General features: G+C 41.8%; 1 protein-coding gene across 6 annotated transcripts in view; it reads right to left on the reverse strand.

Moving 5' to 3' along the window:
• fat3a (FAT atypical cadherin 3a) overlaps positions 1-27,048 on the reverse strand; it is a 180,488-nt gene that overhangs the window by 78,356 nt on the left and 75,084 nt on the right. For 4 of the 6 annotated variants that reach the window (XM_085379829.1, XM_085379828.1, XM_085379826.1 and 1 more), the window contains 5 exons: positions 26,257-26,318; positions 18,996-19,310; positions 17,856-18,066; positions 14,345-14,413; positions 10,661-10,800 (listed from right to left, as the gene is read on the reverse strand). In XM_085379829.1, coding sequence (XP_085235955.1) covers positions 10,661-10,800; positions 14,345-14,413; positions 17,856-18,066; positions 18,996-19,310; positions 26,257-26,318 — 797 coding nt within the window. The remainder of the gene's footprint in view (positions 1-10,660; positions 10,801-14,344; positions 14,414-17,855; positions 18,067-18,995; positions 19,311-26,256; positions 26,319-27,048) is intronic. The other 2 variants (XM_085379830.1, XM_085379827.1) reach the window with 1 other exon arrangement.

Here is a 27,048-nt window from a genome sequence, read left to right on the forward strand (position 1 = left end):
CGAAGGTAGCGTGGCTCCTGCCAGCTGTCTCCCAGCAGATTGTCCCCAGTAGCTAGGAAAACAGGATGGCTGGGTGACGGTGAGGAGGAAGCGCAGTCCTAAACAGAAGCCCATGGTACACCACCAACCTGTTCATGTGTTTAACTGCTTTTCCCCACTTGGCAACACTCCTGTCTGTTCTTAGACATGTGAAGCTAGAGACACCACCAACCATAGTTAATTGTCTTCCAGGTGCCAGAGCAGGCGACACTGAGGGAAATTTAAATCTGCTGGCTAAGGGTAAACATAAATTCAGTAAAATTATAATTCAAGTAGGCAGTAATGACACCCGGTTACGTCAATTGGAGGTCACTAAAAGCAGACTAATTAATGTAATAGATGTAATGTAATAGATTATCGCTCCAACTACAAATTCGAAAGTTGTCTCTTTAGACACAGAGAATTTGACTGGGTAAATTGGAAAATTTTTTAGCAGTTTAAAGCAAATTTGGATTTGGCTCATTCTTCATAAATTGAGTCAAAATACTGTACAGCTCTCCGGATGCATCTGTTAGGACAAATTATGTAACATCCCAAAGCTTCAATCCAAAGAAAGGCACCAGACAAGGCTGCCCACTTTTCCCCTCACTTTTTGTCATTTTCATTGAACCATCAGCAGCAGCAAACTCCCAAAATGTAGCCTGATGGTGCATTACTTTTCCTTAAAAACAGCCAATTGATAATTCAGCCTGGGCAGCACGGTGGCTACACTGATTCTTTGTGTTTTTGATGATGTTCAGTTTGTCACTGGTTCATTAGTATTTTTTTTCCTTCTTTACTCACGAGTTTGCATGTTCTCCCCATGTTTGCGTGGGTACTCCGGCTTCCTCCCACAAGCGCGAACTCAGAAGAGGGAGCAGTTAAGATAGTTTGGGTGGGCTAGGGCTGTGGCTTGCCTCAGACATAGGCAATTTGTATATTTGTTTGTGAACCTCCATCTGTTTTGTCTTTCAGGATGCATCAGTGGGGGTCATGAGACTGAGTACTGGGCCTTGTCCCCTGTGTCAATCCAGATGGTTGATGTGGACATCACTATAAATACCTCGGAGTACACATAGATAAACACAATAAACTGGACTGGGTTAAAAACACCACTGCACTATACAGGACGGGCCAGAGTCGTCTCTATTTTCTGAGACAGGAGCACGTTCAGTAAGAGACTGAGATTACCCAAAAGCGATTTATATACACTCAACAAAAATATAAACGCAACACCTTTGTTACTGCTCCCATTCCCCATGGGATGGACGTAGAGACCTAAAATTCATTCCAGATACACAATATAACCATCCCTCCCAAACAGTGGTCACAAATCAGTCCAAATGTGTGGTAGTGGGCACATCTGCTATATTGAGATAATCCATCCCACCTCACAGGTGTGCCACATCAGGATGCTGATCTGACATCATGAGTAGTGCACAGGTGTACCTCAGACTGCTCACAACAAAAGGCCACCCTGGAATGTGCAGTTTTGTCTCACAGCAAAATGCCACAGATGCCACAAGCAATGAGGGAGCGTGCAATTGGCATGCTGACAGCAGGAATGTCAACCAGATCTGTCGCCCGTGCATTGAATGTTCATTTCTCAACCATAAGCTGTCTCCACAGGCGTTTCAGAGAATATGGCAGCACATCCAACCGGCCTCACAACCGCAGACCTCGTGTAACCACACCAGCCCAGGACCTCCACATCCAGCAGGTTCACCTCCAAGATCGTCTGAGACCAGCCACCCAGACAGCTGCTGGAACAATTGGTTTGCACAACCAAACAATTTCTGCACAAACTGTCAGAAACCGTCTCAGGGACGCTCAACTGCATGCCCGTCGTCCTCATCGGGGTCTTGACCTGACTCCAGCTCGTCGCCGTAACAGACTTGTGTGGGCAAATGCTCACATTCGATGGCGTCTGGCACATTGGAGAGGTGTGCGCTTCACGGATGAATCATGGTTCACATTGTTCAGGGCAGATGGCAGCTGAGAATGTCCCAGTTCTTGCATGGCCAGCATACTCACCGGACATGTCACCCATTGAGCATGTTCGGGATGTGCTTGACCGGCGTATACGACAGCGTGTACCAGTTCCCACGAATATCCAACAACCTCGCACAGCCATTGAAGTGGAGTGGACCAACATTCCACAGGCCACAATTGACAATCTGATAGACTCCATGCGACGATGTGTTGCACTGCATGAGGCAAATGGTGGTCACACCAGATACTGACCGGTTCTGGGTCCCCAGACTTCCAATAGCGCAAAAAACTGCACATTCCAAGGTGGCCTTTTGTTGTGGGCAGTCTGAGGTACACCTGTGCACTACTCATGATGTCAGATCAGCATCCTGATGTGGCACACCTGTGAGGTGGGATGGATTATCTCAATATAGCAGATGTGCCCACTACCACACATTTGGACTGATTTGTGACCACTGTTTGGGAGGGATGGTTATATTGTGTATCTGGAATGAATTTTAGGTCTCTACGTCCATCCCATGGGGAATGGGAGCAGTAACAAAGGTGTTGCGTTTATATTTTTGTTGAGTGTATATTAAAGCAGTGGTTCTCAAACTTTTCACAATGAGTACCGCCTCATAAAATATATGGCTCTTCCAGTACCACCCTTATGACTGACATTAATGTACAGTAATAAAGGCCTATTTAATACCACATACAGTTTACACGAGGCAATTCTATTTCTTATATGAATGTTATTTATTTTAACTGACATAAAGAGGATTTTACAAGTGATAATAATAACAACTGTACTGCATTAAAACATTCACAACCTTTCTGGGTACATCTCAGGCCCTCTAAAGTACGGAGGCCTATCTCCCTCACCACACTCCCTGCCGGTGGCTGATGCCCTCAGACGTTGGTGTGTTGGTGGTCCTTGTCGTCTGGGGCTGGGCGCTCATGTATGTACCGGCTCACTCCTGGTGGCCGATTGGCGGGGCCGGGTGCCTGTGGCCCGGCTGGTCTCCTTCCGGGGGGGTGGGATGCCCTCAGGCCTCTGGGCCTGAAGCTCGGTCCTCTCTGGCACAGCTGGCTGCCGGCAGAGCCCGCGGGCACGCCACTGCAACCCCCTCTGGCCTCTGCTCCGTAGCTGCGGGGTGACCTCTCCTTTGGGGCTCTACTCAGCTCTTCCCAGGAGGGTGGCACGGTTCCCCCCCCCTTTGGTGGTCCTCCTCGGGTCCTTGTACTCTGGGGCCTCTGGATATCTGGGGCCTGGATCTCCTCCATACCTGCTTCATACCCTGGTGGACGGGGCTATGGCTCCCCCCACTCCCTAGCAGATCGTTACATGGAGAAACCTTTGGAATACAAGCATGCTGATCCACACAGGTGTGCACACAGGTGTACACACGGGTGTTCACAGACGCGGACTACACCTTTCTTGGCTGCTGCCTCAAAGCACATTGTGCGCTGTCTATCTTGCGTGCTGCACAATATCGTTTATTATTTAGTATCTACTGTTATCTACTGCTAGCTAGTTTATTGTGATGGTGCTGTTTTTTTATTATGTTGCTCTTGTGTTGTTTGCTTTCTCTTCTGTTTTTTTCTCCATACAGGTGATCTAGGTGCTTTGTTTGTTTTTCTTTTTTTCTTTCTTTCTTCCCCCCCCTTCTCACCGTCTCTTCTCCCCTTTGGTTTTCTTTCTCTCCCTCTCTTTCTTTCATTCTTTCTCCCTGTCCTATCCCCCAGTCATGTCTGTCCCGTTTGTAGCAACTGAAAATAAAATAAATTCATAATTATAATAAAGGTCAATCAAATGGACCAATATGGCAAGACCATGATGATCCACTTGGTAAAATAAATCCGCTTGGCTTCTTTCTTGGCCTTAAGACAACAATTCTGATGGCTAAAGATCCAAACGGGACACAAAAAAATAAATAAATAAATAAATAAATAAATAAAACATTCACAACAGGTGGGATATCCAATCTTTAAGTGATGACCTGATGAAACCTGCTTCCCGGTCCAAACTACGCTACATTTATTATGGCTGTTGTGTTTTTACCATGTTTTAATGCTTTATATTTTGTTCTATTTAATCTGAACAAGCCCCTAAAAAAGTCAGTGATCACTGCTGGGCTCTCTCGGTTTTTATCTTCACTATTCCTTTTAAAGCTCAGTTTTCAAAACCTTACAATGTAACTACAGCCCAGCCCATGCAGCAGTATATTAATGACTAAACTTATATTGCAGTTGTTCTCCTGACTGAAGTTTGGTCTGTTAACAGCACCCTGCCATGCAATTACATTTGTTCCTAACCATCGGGAACCCTCACTGAGTGGAAAAAAAGTTAGTATTCATCCTCCAGCTTCACTGTGTTTATATTATGCCATAACCACAGTTGTGTAGCTAGCCACTACGCAGCACATCATTATATACCAGCTAGCCAAACTTCAGTAACCCTACAAACGCCACTGCTGTTTAGTTTTCTGTCTTCATTTGTGCCGGAAGTGATAGCAGAGCTGTACTGTACGTTTTAATTTTTGCTGTGGCGATTAAGCTGCCGGATTTTTGGCTTCATGACCCTCCTTCATGGTTTGTGCACGTCGAAACTCAGTTTGCTCTTCGTGGCATTTTGGCCAACGACACAAAATACCATCATGTGTTGCTGGATCTGTTGTTCACCCACCGTGTGATGACCCTCCTCTGGGATCCCCCACCCAAGGGAAATACATCACTCACAAGGGCTGCTGCTGTGGTGCTACTCCCTCTCCAATGCAGAGCAGGCGAGAAACTCCTCTCTCTCGGGCCTGGGTGATGGTACTGGACTCGAGGTCACGGAGAGCACGTCGTCCTTGCTAGGAACGGATGACGGTGGATTCCTCTTCACTCACGTCTTCCTACAACAGTTGCCGGTGCGAGCTGGCCTCGCCAACTCCCCGCTGCTGGCCGCGAAGGATTACCACTCACTTGCAGAAGAAGTGAATCGCATTCTCCTGGATACTAGGAGCTTCGGCATCCAGGCAAAAGTTCCAGACTCACCGATGGCATCTCCCGCGCCCCCACCGATTCTCCCGGGGGCCTCAAACTCATCAGTGGTGGCCAGTGTTGGGAAGGTTACTTTTAAAATGTATTCCATTACAGAATACAGAATACATGCCCCAAAATGTATTCTATAAGCCGAAAAGTAGCTTTACTTTGTTGTGTGGGTCAACTTTTCTTGCGAGAGACAGAGAGAGGCGTTGAAAGGCTGCTCCAACAGAACTTATTGTTTTCGGAGGAAAACACAAACACGGTGTACAGTCGAGTCTTAATAGCTTACTTACAACTGGGCTCGTCAGGCACTCTTCTTGGCTGAAGTGGTTATTAGAATATTCTTTATTGTCATTGTCACAAGTACAATGAAATTGAAAGATGTTATTATATTTACATGCTTCCAGCTCCCGTTTTTCCTCGATGACAACTCGTACCTTTCCACTCCCCTTTTTCTCCCTCCTCGCGCTCACAGACCCATAACGTGTATGGCAGTCCATTCTCCCTGCAACACAGACTACACTGCCCATGATGCTACATTCTTTAGAGCTATGCTTGTAGTATTCTGCCTGTTAGCTTAGCACAACAACAACAACAACAACGAAAAGGCGCTCTCTCACCCAGGAAACACACAGTCGCAGAGAGAGAGAGCCTGGAGCCTGGGGCTCGCTCGGGCCTCTTCGGAGGTGGGGTGCCCTCGGCCTCTCGGCCTGGGGCTCGGTCACTCAGGCACGGCTGGCTGCCGGCGGAGCTCACGGGCGCATCACTGCAACTCCCCCTGGCTTCTGCTCCGCGGCTGCTGAGTGAGCCCTCATCTGGGACTCTCCTCAGCTCTTTCTGGGACAGTGGCGCAGCTGCCCCTCTGTTGGTCTTCCTTGGTCTCTTGTGTTCTGGGGGCCTCTGGATGTCTGGAGTTTTGATCTCCTCCATACCTGCTTCATACCCTGGAGGACGGGGCTGTGGACCCCCCACACCCTCTAGCAGATCATTACATGAAGGAACCTTTTAAAAAAAAAAAAAAACAAGCGCGTCCATGCTCACAGGTGTACACACGGGTGATCACACCCACAAACTACACCCTTTTTGGCTCCTACCTCAAAGCACACTGTGTTCTGTTGATCTTATGTGCTGCACAATAATGTTTAATATTTAGTATTTACTGTCATATTCCCATATATCATTGTGATGTTGTTTATTCTATTACTCTTGTTCTCTTCTGCTTGTTTTCTTTTTTCTTTCTCAGCAGGTGATCCAGGTGATTGATATATGCATTTTTTTCTTTCTTTTTTTTCTGCTCATTCTGTTGGTTTTTGTCTTTTGCCCTTCTCCCCCGTCTCTCTTCTCAGCTGTTTCTCTTTCCCTCTTTCTTTCTCCCCTTCTTTTCCCCAGTCAAGTCTGTCCCGTATTCAGTAAGTGAAAATAAAATGAACAATAAAAGGTGAATCAAATGGACCATTACGGCAAAGCTGGGATGGTCAATTTGGTAAAGTAAATCCGTTGGGCATCTTTCTTTGCCTTTAGACAACAATTCTGATGGCAAAAGAGCCAAACGGGACAGGCAAAAAAAAAAAAAAAAAAAAGAATACCACCTTTTTAAACGGTAACTGTAACGGAATACAGTTACTCATATTTTGTATTTTAAATACGTAACGGCGGTACATGTATTCCGTTACTCCCCAACACTGGTGGTGGCTGAGATCGCAGCACGGTGGCACCGTGGAAAAGGGCTGTGTTTTTACAATCATTGTGACAGCGCCATGCCGCTTTTGCACGGAAACAAATCCGCCAGCGCTCCATAGAGGCCGCGACTGCTGGAAAGGTTACTCTTTATAGAGGAGTCATGCTCGGGGAAACGTTTGCTGGTCGACTCCAGCTCCCAGAAGGGCCTCAGGAACGCTCGTGTTGTCTTTGCATATATATTGCGTATATTATTTAATTTTTTTTTTTTAATTGGGGATTTCCCGCACACCACCAGAGAGAGCCCGCATACCACACTTCGAGAAAGACTATATTAGGGCTATTTCTTATGTTTTATAAACGTTGTAAGTAGAGCTGGGTGATATGAGATTTTTTCATATCACGATGTTTTTTTCATTTCAGGCGATAACGATATCTATCACGATATAAGCCAAATAACTATATTTGTAAGATTTAAATGTGCCGTTGCTCACAAGTAAAATGTGAAATAATCAGCAGCTTGTTTTTATTTAAATATTTATTTCCCATAATAAGTTCAACAGGGTAGATGTACTTAAGGAACATGAGACCTTTTCAGATAAATAAAGGCAAATATTGCAAACTACACAAAAGGCAGCCGCTAAAGCGTTTAAGTTTCAAAATAGAACAAACGAAACAGACTAAATTGTCAATTCCACTTAGAAACAAAATATTAATTCTAAAAATAAATCTTAGTTTGTTTTACAGAAGAACAGACAAAACTGACTAACTTTTGTCAATATCAAATAAACTGAGAACTAAAAGGAAATTCTCAATCTCTCCTTGTTGTATAGCTTAGCTTTTCAAACAGTTTTAACAGTTACTTTAGTCTGACAAAAGCCGAATGACGAATTAGCGCTTCCAGTCAGAGACTGAGGCTACGTCCACACGTACACGGGTATTTTTGAAAACGGAGATTTTCCGTTTCCGTTTTAAAAAATAATCCCGTCCACACATAAAGGGAGAAATGAAGGAAAACGCTGCTATGAACATGCCAAAGCAGCAGGTGGCGCTAGATTCCTAACCGTGCAGAAATGTTGGCCAATCAGAAGTCTAGAAGCCTCGGTGGGAAAAAGTAAACAAAGCTGGGGCATAGAAGCAGAACCGAGTCGTATGTGTGGAGGGAGAGTAACTGTGTGTATATGTAAGCATTTAAACACTGCAGAGAGTAGAATTAACAGTAACAGTATTGTAGAAATTCATTTCACTGAAACAATAACGTGGCACACAGTGTGACGCATGCACCAGTTTACTGTATTTCCAGACTTGCTTTCGGCACAATTTACAGTGCACGCTACTCTGTTTTTTGTCAGACTTGAAATAGCCGAAATACCTTCACACTACGGAACTTCTATGGCTCTTCCGTTCGACAATCTCTCCGGCATTGGAACCATCATCTGTTTTCTCTTCGGTCACGCTCGGTTGATTTTTCTAGTCGGCACACTCATTTCCTCCATTATGCGCTGGCTCCATTACCCGCTGGCTGCTTCCCAAACAAACACACGTGCGGCTTGGCACTTGTGCTGTACGTAACAAGTCACGCGACGTGACGCTGCGGCTGTGATTGGTTCGGCTCTGCGCTACTTAATTTGGATCGGCAGACCTTTTTTTTTTTTTTTTTTTTTTTAAGAGGACAAGAGCGGCGAGGTCTATCGCGATAGCTTAATTTCTCTATCGAGTAAAAGTTATATCGCGATACATATCGTTATCGTTCTATCGCCCAGCTCTAGTTGTAAGATATTGTATTATTTAATTTGTTCAGTCTGTTATTGTTATTGTCTTGGAGCAACTGTAACCCACATAATTTCCTCGGGTATAATTAAAGTATTCTGATTCTGACCCTTGTTTCTGCCTGTAGTACTGACCGTTGTATGTGAAATATATGGAATGAAGACAAAGTTCCTAAAGCAAACACACTTGGTTGGTGCTAAGTGTGGTCCTGTTCCTTAGGTTGGGGTCATCCTGTAATCTCTTAAAAACTACTTCTACTGCTTTAGTGACTGGAAGACAAGTGAAGAGAGATGTAACATCATACGAGACCATTGTTTCATCTGCCTCCATGATGACATCGCTCACCCTTCTCAACAAAATCCAAGGTGTTCTGGATGTGGTGTTTAGAGCTGCCTACCAATGGGTTGAGGATCAAAACTAAAAACCTTGAGATGTTATAGGTGACCGAGTTGAGCATACAGACAATTGGTCTTAAAGGTACAAACTGTTTATTAGCAAGAGAAGCCTACAGAGAGTCTATGGTGCTCCTCTTGGGAAAGCAAATGTGTTTGACACAACAAAGCATTCAGACCAGATTCTTTGGTTGTGGTCTGAAGGGGTGTTGCACCAAGAACCTCCTTGGGATTGGTTTGGTCAATAGGAAATGGTTGCAGTTACCTGTTGTTTGCATGGAAGATGCTGATTTGTCCACAAATACTTACCATTTACTCTATGAGCTTAAGTACCCGGGCCTCCACCAGATATTCCTAGTCTGTTTTCCAGGTATATCTGGCATTCTTCCTAGCCTACTGACCCAATTCATCACTAGATAGTCATGAGTTGACAGCTCTTTCTCCTTATCCAAATGTCCAAAACAAATGACCTCAGATCAGATAATATATATTTAAAAAAAAACAGATCACTGAAATTTGGCATAAGGTGCTATGATACCAAGTACACCACTTTAGATTCAAACATGGTGTTTTTTATGGCCAACCCATACCTATGACGGAAGTCCAATAAAAAAAAACAAAACACAACACTGGTTTATCAGGCTATTCCTCCCAAGCACACCTTTCCAGCTCCATATTTGCACACATGAGTGAAAAAATCTCTTGGGAGAACTATGAATTCCCCAGACAGACTAACTAAAGACTCAAAGAAGGCTGGGAATTCTGAACTATTGTTCTGGGCATGGACAGAGGTAATGTGGTGGTGGTCTTTAGCCAGGGACTTGTGAGTGTCCTCACACCCACCCAGCTACTCTCACCACAGGCCACTCCAGAAAATGATTACAGTCCAGCCATTCTCCAGGAGTATGGTTCCAGAACCCTTACTATACACTGAGGTATATTTATTCGGTAGCACTCCATGTCCTGCACTTGCTCAGATTCCTTCCCCACCAGTGACGTGATGTTCCACATCCCCAAAAACGAATGTATTACTGAGGATACACAGGCCCAGGACTCCACGTTTGTCTACCACCCTGCCTAAGGAATCTATTGTAATCCAAATGTCAGAATTATTATGGAAGGTATTTCTAAATAAGGGGACCAGTCTGAATAGTCTGAATAGAAACACTAATTGTTCTTTTCATTCCTATCCTCTGTAAACCCAGTGGAATGGTAAAATAAAGTTCTTACAACTTACACTTCTTGTCATTACAAACATGATGGGAGTGGAAACTGGTGACATAATCACAACCTCTAACTTACTGGTTTGCATTACTGGACATTTCTGGTAAATGGGTTGGTTCTTATATAGCATTTTTCTACTCTACTGGAGCATTCCAAGCACTTTATAAAACATGTTTCTTTCATTCATACCCATTAATACAAGCACTTTTTTCTCTGCTTTTTCTACCTAAATGCTATCTAACTTTTTTTTTTTGTTTTTTCTATCTAACATTCATACACATTTACAGTCCTGCTCTACCTCCTGAGCTGCAGCCACCCCAATGTATCACACAATCTTTCTGTTCCATGAATTTACATGTAAATAATTTAGCTGAAATATTTTCATGTCCCTAAACATGATTTTTATCTATCTGGTCATATGTACCAATTCCTATCTGGTGAATATTTTCCAATTTTAAAAGGCAATAAAGTCCACATTTTGAAATTTTTTCCACGTTTTGACACAAGACTGTGCTACAAAATCAGTTGAAATGTACCAAACTGTAGGCAACGCTGAAATAAAGGAAAAGTGGTACCTGGGTATATGCAGTGTTGGTGCCATCTGTAGCCTGCACTGTCATGTTGTAGAAGGAGCACTGTTCAGCATCAAGAGGTTTGGCAATGATGATGGTGCCCACAGTCTTCGCTACATCAAACACACTGTCACTGTTCCCACCTGCACCACAGCACAAATGTCAAGCAAGAAAGGATGGCCAAAAAATGCAGCTCATACCTACTTTGAATGCACACGAGTTATGATGAATATGTGAATAAACACAAAAACCACACAATTTTATTTTGTGGATCAGTGGGTTCCAGTCATGTAAAACATGCGTATGCGTTACTGAGTCCTGAAATGCATGAATTGTTTTTTGGGTTTTTTTTGTACAATCCTAATCAGTAAATTAACCAGTGCAGTGTTGGGATAAGGGCAGAGAACATGACTAGAGACCATTGCCTAAGAGTTTGTGATAGTGCAAAGGAGGAAAGGATGGCTGCTGACAGGTTTAAGCTCTTCCATCACACACAAACACACATCACAAACTCCTATACACCACAGATTACATATAATAATATATAATATACAGCATATGCTATAAAATGCCAATATGAAGCAAGAATCACAGTAACACACTAAAGCAACAAGCAAAAACACTTTCCATGCTGGTAGTACCCCTCCCTTTTGCTTAGAGTGTGCTGCAGTTTGAGTGTGTTATTGCAAAAATTTCTCATCTATTTTTGTTTTTGGCTATTTTTCCTAGTTTTTGTTTGCTTTGTGAAGTTGGTGGACTAGGGTGTTGGGAAATGGGGGCAGCTGACTAGCAATCATGCCATGAAGCTGGTTCTAGCTGTCAGCTGCTCAGTGGGGGATTATAACGCGCCTGTGGGTGAGTTGGTTGGGTATGGAGGTATGGAATCAATCTCCCAAATGACTAATGCAGTGGCGATGTTTCTGGACAGCACAAATTGTATCAAGTTGTTGACAGCGGTGGAGTGATTAAAGACACCCTCACTCCTGTTCTCTCTCTGGTTAATCCTATTTTGTCACCATCCTGCTCCACCTTTCATCAAGAATGAAGTGTTAGAGGAAGAGTTATCTAGTCTCCTTTAAACTATTTAACTATTTTACCACAAAGAGATAAATAGCGTAATTAAAATTATTGATGTTACATCAAAAGGAAGATCTCACTCAGTCTGGGGAGAGTGAGGGAGATGGCAGTGGCACTGCTGTCACATTTTCTTGTCTTGGTGGCAAAAAGACTTGCAGAGTAGCTGGATTCTAAGGAAGGTTTGCTAGCCCTCAGGCCATCCCTCCATTCTGCAAACCGCCAGATTAAAATATAAGAAATGACACAAATAACAATCAAAGTGCAATCAAAAGAGAGAAAAAGATGAAGGGGATGGACTGACAGTGAACATGTAGAGAAAGGTGAACAGTATTAATTAATATTATATTAAATGCTCATAATTTGCTGACAGATGTATTTATTTTATTCTTATTTTTAATAATTATGATGTGTATTGAATAACCCTCAGCTTTGTTTGCTTGTTGCATATTGTCTCTTTTACCCCAGGAAGGGGTTAAATGAGAATGAAAAATAGAGTAAAAAAAAAAGTAAAGTAAGAACAATAGCAAGCCGGTGGTGAATGGGTGAATGTAGGTATCAAGAGGCTAAGCAAAAGACCAGTGGGGGAAAAAAGGAATGGAGAGATGCAGGTATAACAAAGAAACAAATGGGACAGAGTAACTGAATCTGTGTGTGTGTGTGTGTGTGTGGGGGGGAGTATCATTCTAGTTTTCTAGTTTTTTGTTGTTATTGTTTATTTATCAAATTAATTCAATTTATAGAATGCCAAATCACAACAACAGATACCTCAAGGTGCTTTATATGGCAAGGAAAATGATCTTACATTAATACAGTTATATAATACAATCAGAATATCCCTATGGACAAGCACTTTGGTGAGAGTGGGAAGGAAAGACTCCCTTTTAACAGGAAGAAACCCCCAGCAGAGCCAGCCTCAAGGAGGGGCAGCCATCTGCTGCTTTTTGTTTTATTTGGAACATTATGCTTCACCTATGTGTACTTTGCCACCGGCCATTATAAATGGCTCACCTTTAGTTCACCCAAGTTAGTATTAATGGCCCAATGAAGCTTTCTGGAGCATTGAAGCCTATATTGAAAAAAGGGATCATTACTCAAAGCTTTTCACCACAGTCCTCTTTTGTGGCATCTGGTGGCCCAAACTATGAAGAACAGCTTAAATCTACAATTTAAAATTAACTGCTTCATTATGATTCCCCACTCTATACAGCTGAGTTGACAGCCTCTGTTTAATATTATGTGACAATTCTGTCTGATATCAGGCTACCATTGTGGTGCATTGAAGATGTCTTGATGCTCTCTCAATCATCCAGGTAAGTAAACCCCAATAGGCTGATTCTGTTTATCTGGACGTAGCATTTTCAGTGGGAAAAATATTTCGTCACTCATCCAAGTGACTTCTTCAGTCTGAACTGACTGCTGGTTTCCCCAACCTTATAAAAAGTACATTGCATAATGACTGAAACTAGCCCACGCAACAATGGGCTGGGAGGTCAGTTCCTTGATGCAAATTCTCATGACCACTGATCAACAACTACTGGACAGCTGGACATTTGTCAAAGCTAGGAAGTCACCTAAAGAAAGCTCCAGCCAATCCAAGAGAGAAGGACAACTGCTGCCAACACGAAAAACCTGTAGTGATCTCGTACGTGTCAGGAGTATCAGAACAGCTGAAACGCATTTTTTCTAAACACCTCTGTGATTTTTAAACCCCAAAAAACACTGCGCCAAAAATTGGTCTACCCTAAGGATTGGGTCCCCTGACACAAACAGAGTAATATAGTGTACGTTGTTAAGTGCCAGGAGGATTGCAATGATTTATACATCGGCGAAACCAAAAAACCTCTAGTGAAGCAGATGGCACAACAGAGAAGAGCTTCCTCGTCAGGCCAGGACTCCGCACACCATTTGCACCTACAGGCCAGTGGACACTCTTTCAATGATGAGGATGTACACATCCTGGACAAGGAGGAACGCTGGTTTGAGCAGGGAGTCAAGGGGGGCATTTACGTGAAAAGGGAAAGACCATCTCTGAAATGTGGAGGGGGCCTGAGGGTAGATTTTTCACCATTTTTACAATGCTGTAATTGCAGCCATTTCCCCAACTTTCTGTGAATTGTACTCATGTCCATTGATCAGTGGTCTTTGATCAATGGGCTTTGGTCAGTAGTTGTTCATCAACTGTCATGAGAATTTGCATATTAAAGATCAAGGAACTGCGCTTCCAGTCCATTGCTCCTTCAGTGAGCTAGTTTCAGTCATTATGCAAATGTACTGTTTATAAGGTTGGACAAAAAAAATGTTTCCCTTTTTTTTCCCCTTTTTGTATTGTTTTACTAAACCTGCATCCCTTCAACTAATCTTGGCTACAACAGTCCATCCATCTCTCTCTCTCTGCCTCACACATACACAGAGAGAGACACATACACACATGCGCACATTCGAAAAACCAGCCACATCCAACTAATCAGTTATAGCACAGGCACCACAAGCACAGATAACAAGCAGAGGGGTGCATCATTGGTGCAAAAACAGTAAAATAAAGAATGACAGAAAAATAATGAAAATAGGGTGCTGAGAAGGCAGAAAATAGCAGTAGTGGAAGGGAGATACCTTCTGAGGAACAGTTCCTGCCACAAGTGCTCTGCAGAATATAGAACATCTCACGGAAAGACCTGGGACCTTATGGGCATGAAGCATTGAGAAGAGACAGGAAAGATGAGGTGAGACAGAAAGGTCAGAGAGCCTCCAGGGGAAGGACAAAAGAAAGGAGAAGAACTATCTGGGTTTATACAGTGCTGTGCAAAAGTATTTGCCTTTATCCTGATTCCTTATTCTTTTGCATATTTGTCACTAAATGATGATTGCATTTATTACGGGCCATCAGAATTAGAATACTTTATTAATCCATAATGACATTATATGGCACCCAAACCTACCTAGCTCTGTGTGCAAAAGTAATTGCCTCCCTTGTTAAATCATGAATTAACTATCATTAACCAGTGTGGCGGGGCATGGTGTTATGGTATGGCTGCAGGGGAGGCTGACACACCGGAGCTCCATCAGTTCATCATGCCTCCCCTGCAAAAGACTTGCTGGGACCTGAGGTTGTGGTTGTTGTGTGGGGTGTAGCCGAAAAGCAGCAACTGAATAAAAAGTGCTAAAAAGAGCAAACTATGTGGTCAGGTCCGTCATTCCTGTGCCACACTGAGTTTAGTTTCATTAGACACACTCAGGTCTGATTACTGATGAATCAAGCACAGAAATGAAAAAGAACCTGTCCAACAAAGTGATGTACGTTAAGGTCTCAAGTAGCAACACATCATACCACTATCTGAAGAAACAGTTGAGAAACAAAGCTATTGACATCTATCAGTCTGAAAAAGGTTACAGAGCAAATTGTAAGGTTTTTAACCCATTCTGATATTAACATGTATTTAGAAAGGCTGAAAGGTTTACTGGATGATCACTTGGGGAAAATTTTTATATTTTATGCGTGTAGTTTATCCATCAGAAAATGCTTTTTTGCTTGAAGTTATTGAAGTTAAAATAATATACAGGGTGGGCCATTTATATGGATACACTGTAATAAAATGGGAATGGTTGGTGATATTAAAGTCCTGTTTGTGGCACATTAGTATATGTGAGGGGCAAACTCCTCAAGATGGGTGGTGACCATGGTGGCCATTTAGAAGTCAGCCATCTTGGATACAACTTTTGCTTTTTTCAATAGGAAGAGGGCCATGTGACACAAATTGCTAATGTCACAAGAAAAACAATGGCGTGCTTGTTTTCAACATAACTTTATTCTTTCATGAGTTATTTACAAGTTTCTGACCACTTATAAAATGTGTTCAATGTGCTGCCCATTGTGTTGGATTGTCAATGCAACCCTCTTCTCCCACTCTTCACACACTGATAGCAACACCGCAGGAGAAATGCCAGCACAGGCATCCAGTATCCGTAGTTTCAGGTGCTGCACATCTCGTATCTTCACACCATAGACATTTGTCTTCAGATGACCCCAAAGATAAAAGTCTAAGGGGGTCAGATCGGGAGACCCTGGGGGCCATTCAACTGGCCCATAACGACCAATCCACTTTCCAGGAAACTGTTCATCTAGGAATGCTCGGACCTGGCACCCATAATGTGAGTTTTTCTTGCTGGAAAAATTCATTGAGTTTATTGATGAAGAATGGACCCACTATCGTTGTACCCCATATACCACACCAAACCATCACTTTTGTTGTTCCAACAGTCTTGGAGGGATCCATCCAATGTGGGTTAGTGTCAGACCAATAGCGGTGGTTTTGTTTGTTAACTTCACCATTCACATAAAAGTTTGCCTCATCACTGAACAAAATCTTCTGCGTGAACTGAGGGCCCTGTTCCAATTTTTGTTTTGCCCATTCTGCAAATTCTTTGCACCGATCTGGGTCATCCTCGTTGAGATGCTGCAGTAGCTGGAGTTTGTAAGGGTGCCATTTGTGAGTAGCTAATATCTGCCGAAGGGATGTTTGATTAATGCCACTCTCCAGTGACATGCGGCGAGTGTTACACTGTAGGCTCTTGCTGAATGAAGCTAGGACAGCCACTGATGTTTCTTCATTAGTGACAGTTTGCTCTGAAATCTGCTGCAATGACCCGGTTACTGCGTTCACCAGATATCAACACAATTTCGATCCGCTCCTCACGTGTTAACCTCTTCAACATGTCAATGGCTGTGAACAAAGAGAAACTTATAAATAACTCATGAAAGAATAAAGTTATGTTGAAACCAAGCACACCATTGTTTTTCTTGTGACATTACCATTATTGGTAATGTGACACATCAAACTTATGTTTGATGTGTCACATGGCTCTCTTCCTATTGAAAAAACAAAAGTTGTATCCAAGATGGCCGACTTCTAAATGGCCACCACCCATCTTGAGGAGTTTGCCCCCTCACATATACTAATGTGCCACAAACAGGACTTTAATATCACCAACCATTCCCATTTTATTACAGTGTATCCATATAAATGGCTCACCCTGTACATTGGAAATAACATGAAAGTGCAGTTGTTTTTTATTGCATCATCAGCTGGGATTCCTGGTCTGTGTCTTTTGCCAAATTTACAAGTGATGATCACATATACCCATGATCACACACACTACATGGTCTTTCAGTTGACTTACCTGTGCTGCTGTAATGCTAAATATTCTATGTTTTATCCTTTTTTTCCTTTTTTTAAAAAAAATTAAATAAAATGTTTACCTTCTTCATATTGTTTCCTAAATAACTAAAACACATTTTTTCAAGTTTCAGATTATGAGAAACCATCATTACACACAAATGAAGTGAGAAAAATGTGTTTGAAGTGAGAGTGACATGGACAGAAAACAGAGAAAAAATACAAAGAGAGGCAGAGCTAAGGAGAGCCAGAAGCACAAGTCAGAAGGTATCTCCAGGTTAATGTACACTGACTAGAAAGACAAAAAGTGTATTGTGGGAATGTCTGTCGTCCCCTGTCGCATTTATCTATATATTTTGGGCTGATTGGAGCCAACAATACATCACAGCTAGAGACCTGTCAGAGTACAAATACGGTCTTTTTTTGTTTGTTTGTTTTAAATACATTACTCACTCTCTAAAGTCTAATTGTTTTTGATCTGGTAATTTGTGCTGCTTCTGATACAATGTGGGTTGTTACTGCAATGAACTTGGCTAAACTATGTTTATTAATTAACACAGTTTTAGTTGATCACTCCCCTCTAGTTGACATTTGTTTTGTGATAGCAGCATAATATTAAATTGCCCTGCTTAGTAAATATAGCTGTGAATACTTCAATGAAACAATCCTTTTTTTTTAAAACAAAGAGAGAAAAATAAACAAATGTATCTAATTTAAGTTTCATCCTGATTTTAATCCATATTAGACTACCAACAGATTACTTGAACTGGGATCTGAGAAGCTGTCACTATGGTAACTGGGATGGGGAGAACATACCATGCAGACCACTGTGTCTGAGCTGTACCTAATTTATACCAACACAACATGCATCAAACCTGAGCACACCCTTCCTTACACAACAAAACCCTCAAGTGGTTTACGAAGCATACTCCATTACAGGGGCATTTTACCTGTGATGTCAAACCACAAAGGGGTGGAGCTCTGCTGCATAGATACCACACCCACAATCTCAGCCACCCTGTCATTCTCCATCACAGTGAAATTGTAGAATGGTTCATCAAAAATCAGCGGTAGAGTGAGAGCTGGCGGTCGGCGGATCCACTCAATGTGCAGTCGCGCTGTGGAGGATTTCTGAGGACGTCCATTGTCTGTTGCTTTGATCTGAACATAGAGGAAAAGAAAGGCAAAGGGTCTTTTGCAGACTAAAATATTTCCATATGCTATGATACAATATACCCCACAACTATATCACGCCATTCTTGAAGTCCACAGTATTCATCACTTTAAACGTTAACGTGTTTGCTGTGTTTTCGGTTTTTAGCTGGCATCAAATACAGACCTTCCACAAGTTGAAAACTTAGATTTCCTTATTTGTTTTGGTATGCTGGTTGATTATTTCTTTGTTGTAACAACACTTCTTGCCATGGTCACAATAAACAGGCATCGGAAACCTTGCCACATTTGTAAGGAAAATGCATTTGTGGGTTTAGGAGCAGAGTTGAGTAAATGGGTTGTGCCCTTGAAAAACTTCCAAACAGCTTATTCTGTTATTGACTCTTGTTTGGCATTCTTTATTAGATTAAATGGGGACTCAGTAGCATGTGGAAAAACTACACACAGCCACAAGAGCCTGGCACCTTATTCTCATGCTGGTCACCAGCTTGGTCACACACTGCTGTGAGATGGCATCCCATTCTTCAATCAGCATTTTTGAAGAATGCTATTCTTTTGTCAGAAGCCAGATAACAAAACTAAAATCAGTGTGCATCAATTAAATAAGCACCAAACTCTGTTATTTTGAGTGCTGTTCAGGCAACCTTAATGATGAAGAAATATTTTTAAAGAGCATTTCCTAAAATCAAGATCATCAAGAAAAACAAAAGTAAATACACAATGAATCTTTTACACACATTCCCTAGATTCAGAGAATATGTTTTCCTGATTGTAGAAATGGACAGACCTGCCTCAAACAAGTCCTTCACAACAAAGATTAAGCGATTAATTTATGATTTGGAGTTTAGAAAATACAACTTAAATGTTCTTGAACTCACAGAGCAGACATGTTTAACAAATTTTTAAAAAATTCATACAGTCAGGATGTCGTAGCTCCCTGCACTGAAGGCCTTGCGTGAAGATACCACTGCTGTCTTGGGGTCGATGAAGAACTTCCCATCCTCATTGCCATCCACAATGCTGTAGGAGAGGTCACAGTTTGGCCCATCATCACGGTCATAGGCAAACACCCGATAGATTGGTTCTCCCTTCTTTCTACGCTCCCTCTCTGGAAGTTTGACTTGATACACCTTCTCAGGAAATATGGGCTTGTTGTCGTTTTCATCCAGGACTTGAACTATCACCCAAACAGTACTTTGCTTGGGATTAGGGCCACCATCTGACACCAACACCTGTATGGGCAGAAAGGCTTGTTCAAAAATATATACAGTGTTCCTAATCACAAACTTGATCTTTCATGACACATAAGCAACCATGCTGTTCTAGTAGAGATTGTCCCCCAAACATTAATTAGTAAATTAGTCCATTTGTTCACTTTATTCGTTTGTTTTGCAGTTTTCTTCATTAATATAATTCATTAATCATTTGGTTAAACCTAACTGATATTATCAGGCGCGCACATAGTAGCATTGTGTGGTTTTTCTAAAAATGTTTTGTTATATTAATTATGTTTCTCTTTCTTTGAGTTACCTGGTTTTGGGTGGTGGCTGTTTCCTGGTCTGGGAAAAAGGTGTGGCTGAGGACTCTGAGAACAAAATGCCTGCTCAGCAGGACAGACCATGTGGTTATCAGGAACAGGGTTATTTTAGGTTTAGTTAGGTTATTCTGTGCTTAGTTAATATTAAAGTGTTTTGGTTTTCCCCCCTATTGTGTGAAAATGGTTTGGTCAAACCACTATAAAAGCTACTTTCATGTGTCTTTGTAATTAGGTCAGTTTGTGAGTTAAGTTGTGTCCACTTTGTTTAAGTTTCTGGAAATTACTTTTTGTAGAGTTATATTCGGTTGACCTCTTTTATGGGCCTTCTAATTATGTTTTTGAATTTTGTCATTTTTGAACTTTTTGAGGGTTAAAATAAAGAAAACCCTTTTTGAAGACTTTTTTTTTGCCTGTGTCCTCTATGCCTTGGCTGCTTGGTCCCTCACAATTAGAAAGTGCAGCTTATTGAGACCAATAGTTAGTTTTAAAATTAAGTGACTGCCAGAGTGAAATTTAGAAGAGGTTGGATAGATAAAGCATTGTTGGGACAAAATATCTGATATGCAGTCACTATTACATAGTTTGAAGTATTTAAAAAGAACAACCCAAATATTTTGTTCTTGGCTTCTAATCAAACATCCTGACTCACTATACTGCACTTTGTGCAGGTGACTACGCAGAGCAGGTGCGATCTAGCAGAACAGAAATAGCGCTAAACAGTCTACTGAAGATGTTATCGCCATAGCAACTCCATTTTCAGCCATTTGGACCACTGACAGAACTAGAGGATGCTCTTTGTTGACTTTAGAACTGTCTTTATTACCATCATCCCAAATATTTTAGTCAGAAAACACACTGGCTTTGTCCCAACCATCCACACCTGCATCAAGGACTTTTTGACTCAATATGTCAAATTTCCTCCACCTTCCTCGCCTGCCCCCCATACTTCCTTCCTTCCATTACATTGAAGACTGGAGTTCTTAGAGGTTGTGCTCTCCTTTGTACACTGTACACCTTCACATTTATCTAGCATTATTAAATTTGCTGATGACACAACTGTTCTTGGGCTTATCTCAGGAGAATATCAGTCAGCATTAATAGATGAGACACAGTAGCTATCAGGATAGTGTTCAGTGAATAATCTGGTATTGCAGACCAAAGAGCTGATATGGACTACAGGACAAAGCATTACTCAAACCAAGGCACACTCATTATTATGGGTAGCATTTCAATTAAAATTTAAGGAGCTCCAGTTAGGGAAAATTGTCCTCAAACAAAGGTATTTGTATTTGTATTTTAACTCAATGCAATACATTTTGAAATAGGCTAATAGTCAACAACTGGATGTCAGTGAAAGAAAGCACATACAATTCAATAGTCTAATTCTGATACCCTTACTGGACGTAACATCACAAAGTGAAGATAACCATCGAGTCTATTAAGGAGATGGTGCTGGACCCCCAAGCAGTAGGAGACCACAACCCACTGTTTATCCATAATGAAGAAATCAATCATATCAAATCCTAAATTTATCTTGGGATTCAACTTGATTATCTCTTCAGTTGCAATGACCACAATGTGTTCTCGTTTTGTTTTTTGTTTGTTTGTTAGTTAGTTTGTTTTTAACACAGACTAAAGGTGTTTGAAAAAGAGAAAAAAAATTGACTTCACTTGACATAATCAGAAAATAATGTTTCAGTTCTATCAGGCTGTACTGGAAAGCATCATAGGGTGTGGCATATTATCATGCAGGGCTCTAGACTAACTTTTTGCCATGGGCGCACCGGTACGCCTAACTTTAAAAAGTTAGGCGCACGGTAGACTGGTGGGTAATAAGCGAATGAATAATGCAGAAAACAGAGATTTGAGACGGGAAACTGTTCTTGAAGTACAGAGAGAGAGAGAGCTGTGCATGAAGTGTGATTTTTATCGTGGTGGAGGCAAAACAGCAGTGATTCCATTACGACATTTATCAAATATGAAGCGTAGTTTGCTGCTTCTTTTGCTGCTCGCTCGGTGAATTTTGGTTGGAGAGAGACAAAACCTCCAGCTCAGAATCAACGCAAAAAGACGTAAACACTGCGTAAACACATCAGAATCGGTGAGCCCTGACGGTGTGTCCGTCAAAATTTGGTCTAGAGCCCTGTCATGGTATGGCAATTGCTCTGTGCATGCAAAATCTAATCTGTTGTGTCTGGTGCGGTCTGCCATGAAGGTGACTGGGAGGACTGAAGATCTTTCCCACCCCTGCATTTACAACCAGTCGGTAATCAGACAGGCCCAGCGGGTTCTGTCAGATGCATTACATGTCCTTCATATGAGCTCTTGCCTTACAGCAGAGGATAGTCCCAAAATACAGGCTGAATTGCCTTAAGAATTCATTTGTTCTAACATCAATCAAGCTTTTAAATTACAGGTTTTAAAGTTGTTAATTTTTTTTAATATAACGATAATGCAATTTGTGGCAGCACGGTCGCACAGAGATTAGTTGCCTCACAACAAGAAGGTCCTCCCTTTGGTGTCAATTCCACCATCAGCCCGGTGTCATTCAGTGTGGAGTTTGGATGTTCTCCCTGCATTTGCGTGAGTTCTCTCCAGGTACTCTGGCTTTCTCCTACAGTCCAAGGATTCTCTACGACACCGTGTGTCCACAGGTCACCCGTCAAACTGTCGCTCTCCTGCAAAACTTCATCACCCACCCACCCTACAGTTCGGACTTCGCACCCAGTGACTACCATCTGTTCCCAAAGTTGAAAGAACATTTGTTCAGAAGGCAATTCTGCAGCAGTGAGCAGGCATGACATGGGCATTGTAAAACTGCCACAGCCTCTACAAAAATTCATCAACTGAAATGGCGATTATGTAGACAAATAGATAAGTCTTCAAGCTTTAAAATTATGTAAATATTATGGGAAATAAACAGTTTTTTGTATTTCTAAAAAAATTGGGGCTCTTACTTTTGGGATTGGCCTCGTACTTTCAGCTCTCTCTTTACCACTACAGACCAGTATAGCATCTGCATCACTCCAGCCACAGCCTCAATCAGTCTGTTGATTTCCTGCTCCCCTCTCCCCTCACTTGTAAACAAGACCCCGAGATACTTAAATTCCTCCACTTGGGGCAGCAACTCATCCCTTACCTGGAGTGGGCACTCTACCCTTTTCCAGCTAAAGACCTTGGCCTCAGACTTAGAGGTGCTTATTCTCATTCCCACCGCGTCACACTCAGCTATGAACCACTTCAGTGGAAGCTGGAGTCCAACACCCACTGGAAACAAGTCTGACTTATTGCCATCAATGCAAATCTAGCTCTTGGTTAAATAAGATCCGAATGCCCCACAGCAACAGGCCAGAGACCCCATACTCCACAGGCACCTCCCAAATAATGTTCTGAGGTAGAAAGCCTTCTCCAAGTCCACAAAACACAGGTAGACTGGTTGGGCAAGCTCCCACACACCCTCAGATATCCTCAAGCTGGTAAAAAGCTGGTCCAGTGTTCTGTAACCAGGACAAAAAACACATTTTTCCTCCTGTATCCAAGGTTCAACTAACAGACGGACTATCCTTTCCAGCCCCTGGTAAGGCTTTCCTGGGAAGACTGAGGAGTGTGACCTCGCCATAGTTGGAGCACACTCGCCGGTCCTCTTCCTTAAAGATGGGAACCACCAAACCGGTCTGCCAATATAGTGTACAGGGTTCATACGCCTTTTTTAGGGTCAAATTCAAGCACTTTTAAAGCACTTTCAAGGTCCCTTTTCAAGCTTTTCCAGCACATGCCCCCCCCCCAAAAGAAAGAATGCATGTTTCAATTTGCATCCCCTCAGTAAGACCATGTGAAAATTAGGACAAATCATCCTAGGTGAACTTAAACACCTTTGCTCACCTTTTGTTAAGAAATAGAAAAACAAACCACACAAAAATACTGCAAAAGGAAACGTCGCCTTATATACATAATGTATAAACTCAAAATGCACATTTCACTTAAAAATTAAGATGTGACAATGTGAACAAATCAACTTGTTAGAGATATTCTTCTCCTGTTGAACCCCCCCCCCCCCCCCCCACACAAAAAAAAGAAATAAATAAGTCTTCTCGTCAGAAATTGATGCTTCCTTCCTGTGTGACAAAAAATAGGAGACAGATGTTTGTTTTAAGTTAATTCCCAATAAAACTGTTCTATTGCTAACTACATTGCTGTCTGTATTATTGTTGAAGTCCTAAACGTCACCTTTAAACATCATGTACAGTCAGACAGGCATGGAGAGCAGCACTGACTGGGAGGCTTTGAACAGATCACATAGTTCAATTCAACATATAAGACTTTAAGAATGCACAAGTATCTACTTAAAATCTATTGAATTTATCATCTGTGATATTATTATGTACAATTCCAATGTATTTTGTTCATCTCCCTTAAATAAACAGGCAGCCTTACAGTATGAAATATTCATATACAAATGCACATATAAATGTGTGTACTGTCTCAGTGGCTGATAGTGCCCCACAGGCCTCGGTGTGAGCTTGAAGACATTCATAATGTTTAAGTAGTTTAATGTGTCGGTGCTGACGATAAACACATTTTGAATGAAAGCCGGGGAACTTTGGTAGCACAGAAACAAGAGGCTATTCTTTGTGACCATATGGATCAGTCATATTACCATTATTTCAAATACTCCAAAAACCTGGGGTCCAGGATATAATTGGCTGTTTTTGACTACTTTTGATTTGGCCTCTATATTTCACCTTTAAAAACTTTTATCTTGCCAATCTGTTATTTTCTCATTTTGACATACTGTATCAGCACAATTTATCTAAATTCAGACAAAATTTAAAATACAAGTAGAAAGTGATATTTTTGCCTGTAAAAACCACAAGCATGTTTAACAGATCATTTTCATGACTTGAAATGCAAATGGGGCGATCGTGGCTCAAGAGTTGGGAGTTCGCCTTGTAATCGGAAGGTTGCCGGTTCGAGCCCCGGCTTGGACAGTCTCGGTCGTTGTGTCCTTGGGCAAGACACTTCACCCGTTGCCTACTGGTGGTGGTCAGAGGGCCCGGTGGCGCCAGTGTCCGGCAGCCTCGCCTCTGTCAGTGCGCCCCAGGGTGGCTGTGGCTACATTGTAGCTTGCCATCACCAGTGTGTGAATGGGTGGATGACAGGTTGTGTAAAGCGCTTTGGGGTCCTTAGGGACTAGAAAAGCGCTATACAAATACAGGCCATTTACCATTTACCAAATAGAAATTGTACATTTTTAAAAATATGCACAAGTTTTGCAAACAACAAAGTTATATGGTACTATTTACCTAAAAATGCAGCCAAGGCTCAGACGTTTTTTATATAACCATTTCAAACTATTTACAGAAAAATCAGGTGTTCTGCGTCAAATAAGAAGGCACAAAAATTACTTATGGAACTCCAAAAAATAGTTTGTGTCCACTATAACACAGATGAGAACAGCACAGGGATAAACCTGCAGGTTCTGACAGCAGCTGTGTCACTCAGGGTTTACACTTCAATCTGCTTTTGGTGGCTTTTTTGCAGCATCTGTCACATTCACTAGTAGAACTGACACACTCACAAGCAAAGCGTGTTTGCTAGCGCTCTCCTTAGAAAATGCCGTTTTTACCGTTGTTTAAAGCTTTCACTTGAGTAAATTAACTCATATCACTGCTAAGTAATGTTAGCAAAGTTCACAGCATATTCCATAATAGCGCTGCCATAAGGCATCACACTCAGTGCATCAATCATTTCTCCAGAGAGTTTGATAGTTAGCAAAATAATAATCATATTTTTTTTTTTTTTAAATAGCATGTGTAACGTACACGTGCTGGAAAATTATTTACTAGCACTCACCTATCATGCGACTGGAGAGCGCAAACTCCGCCATTGTTGTTTTCCATCAAACACTCATTAAAACAGCAACCTACAGGTATGTTAGCGCACTCATCCCCGACTGTCCGAGGGAGGGGCGGGGTCATATATTGAAACAGACAGAGGGGCAAGGCAGCCCAGGCGGGGAAATTTTGCCTCTACATTTTGCGACTCATTTTATTTCTCTACCTGATAAGAAAATTATTCAATCAGATAGCTATTTATTGTGAATGAAATACAGTTACACTTTCAAGCACTTTTAAGCACCACATCTGAAATTCAAGCACTTTTCAAACCTTGAAAAGACAACATTAAAATTCAAGCATTTTCAAGGATTTCAAGCACCCGTACGTACCCTGAGTGTATCAACAGAGATTTTCATGTGACATTGTAGAGACATGTCAATTAAGAAAACTCTACAACTCTTAGAGCCTTTCATCGCCTCAGTTGAAATTGGCACTAACTTCTAGGCAGTCTGACGGTCTTGTTCCATGGCCTCACTAAACTCTTCCCAAAACCAAATTTTTGCTTCAGCCACTGCTCAAGCTGTGTTCCACTTGGCCTGCTGGCACCCATTGGCTGATTTTGAATTCCTGCAGGCTAATCAAGTCCGACGGACACTTTTTTTCAGCCTGATGGCTCCCTGTCCACCATCTGCTTTGGGGGTTACCACCCTAACTGGCACCAACCACCTTGGAGCCTTGCACCTTGCAGGTGCTGAACATTTTTCATTCATCTCTAAATCTCTAAAGCTACAAATCTTTCCTTACCTCTAAAATATGCTCTGTTTGTTGTTCACGATCCAGTTTCCTGGAGGTTGTGGTGATCAGACCTGAGAAATAAACAGTAGACAACAATTAAACTATCAAACAAGAATTTAGGAAATGTGAAATCTGTTTGCTGATAATTCACTGGAGATAACTTAAAAATTAGTGCTGAGATTTGCCACGTTAATGCAGTTATGCCGTTAACGTCACTTTATACATTTTGGGTCAACTCTAAAGGGTGGTATGCCTGGTGGTATTCCAGGCTTATGTGGATCGTCAAAACAAATTATAGCAGAAGACAGGTCTCCTTCATGCCTACATTATGATACCTGGGTTATCTTCTAGCCCTGATTCCTTCTGTATCAAAACAACTCTCTAATATAGTCATATGCTGTGTCCAAATTCAGGGGTAGCATTTGTAGGCCACAATTTTGGGCAATTATGTCACAGTGACGCGACGAAAGCTTTCCAAATTTGAAGAGTCCTCCAAATGTGGCAACAAATGCGTCCTACTTTTCCCCAGATTTGAAGGTTGAGTTGCGTGTATCCTTGGTAGCCTACCATATCCCATGATTCATTGCGGGTCACACAGGAGGATTTTTCTTATAACAATCGCGGACGAAGACGGAGGTAATGCGGGAGAGGAATACACTTTTAGAGTCAATTTTGATTTTTCCGAATTAACCTTTTGGTGATATGTTTGAAGTAAATAACAAAAACAATAAAACAAGAATATTTATAATACATCAACAAAAATCAGGACTGGGATCCTCCTGGTTAAAAAAACGGTCCAGG

This window comes from Rhamphochromis longiceps, linkage group LG14 (assembly GCF_057381845.1).
Source record: "Rhamphochromis longiceps isolate RC_006_pf linkage group LG14, R_longiceps_female_GT1.1, whole genome shotgun sequence".
In the NCBI taxonomy this organism is placed as follows: Eukaryota; Metazoa; Chordata; class Actinopteri; order Cichliformes; family Cichlidae; genus Rhamphochromis; species Rhamphochromis longiceps.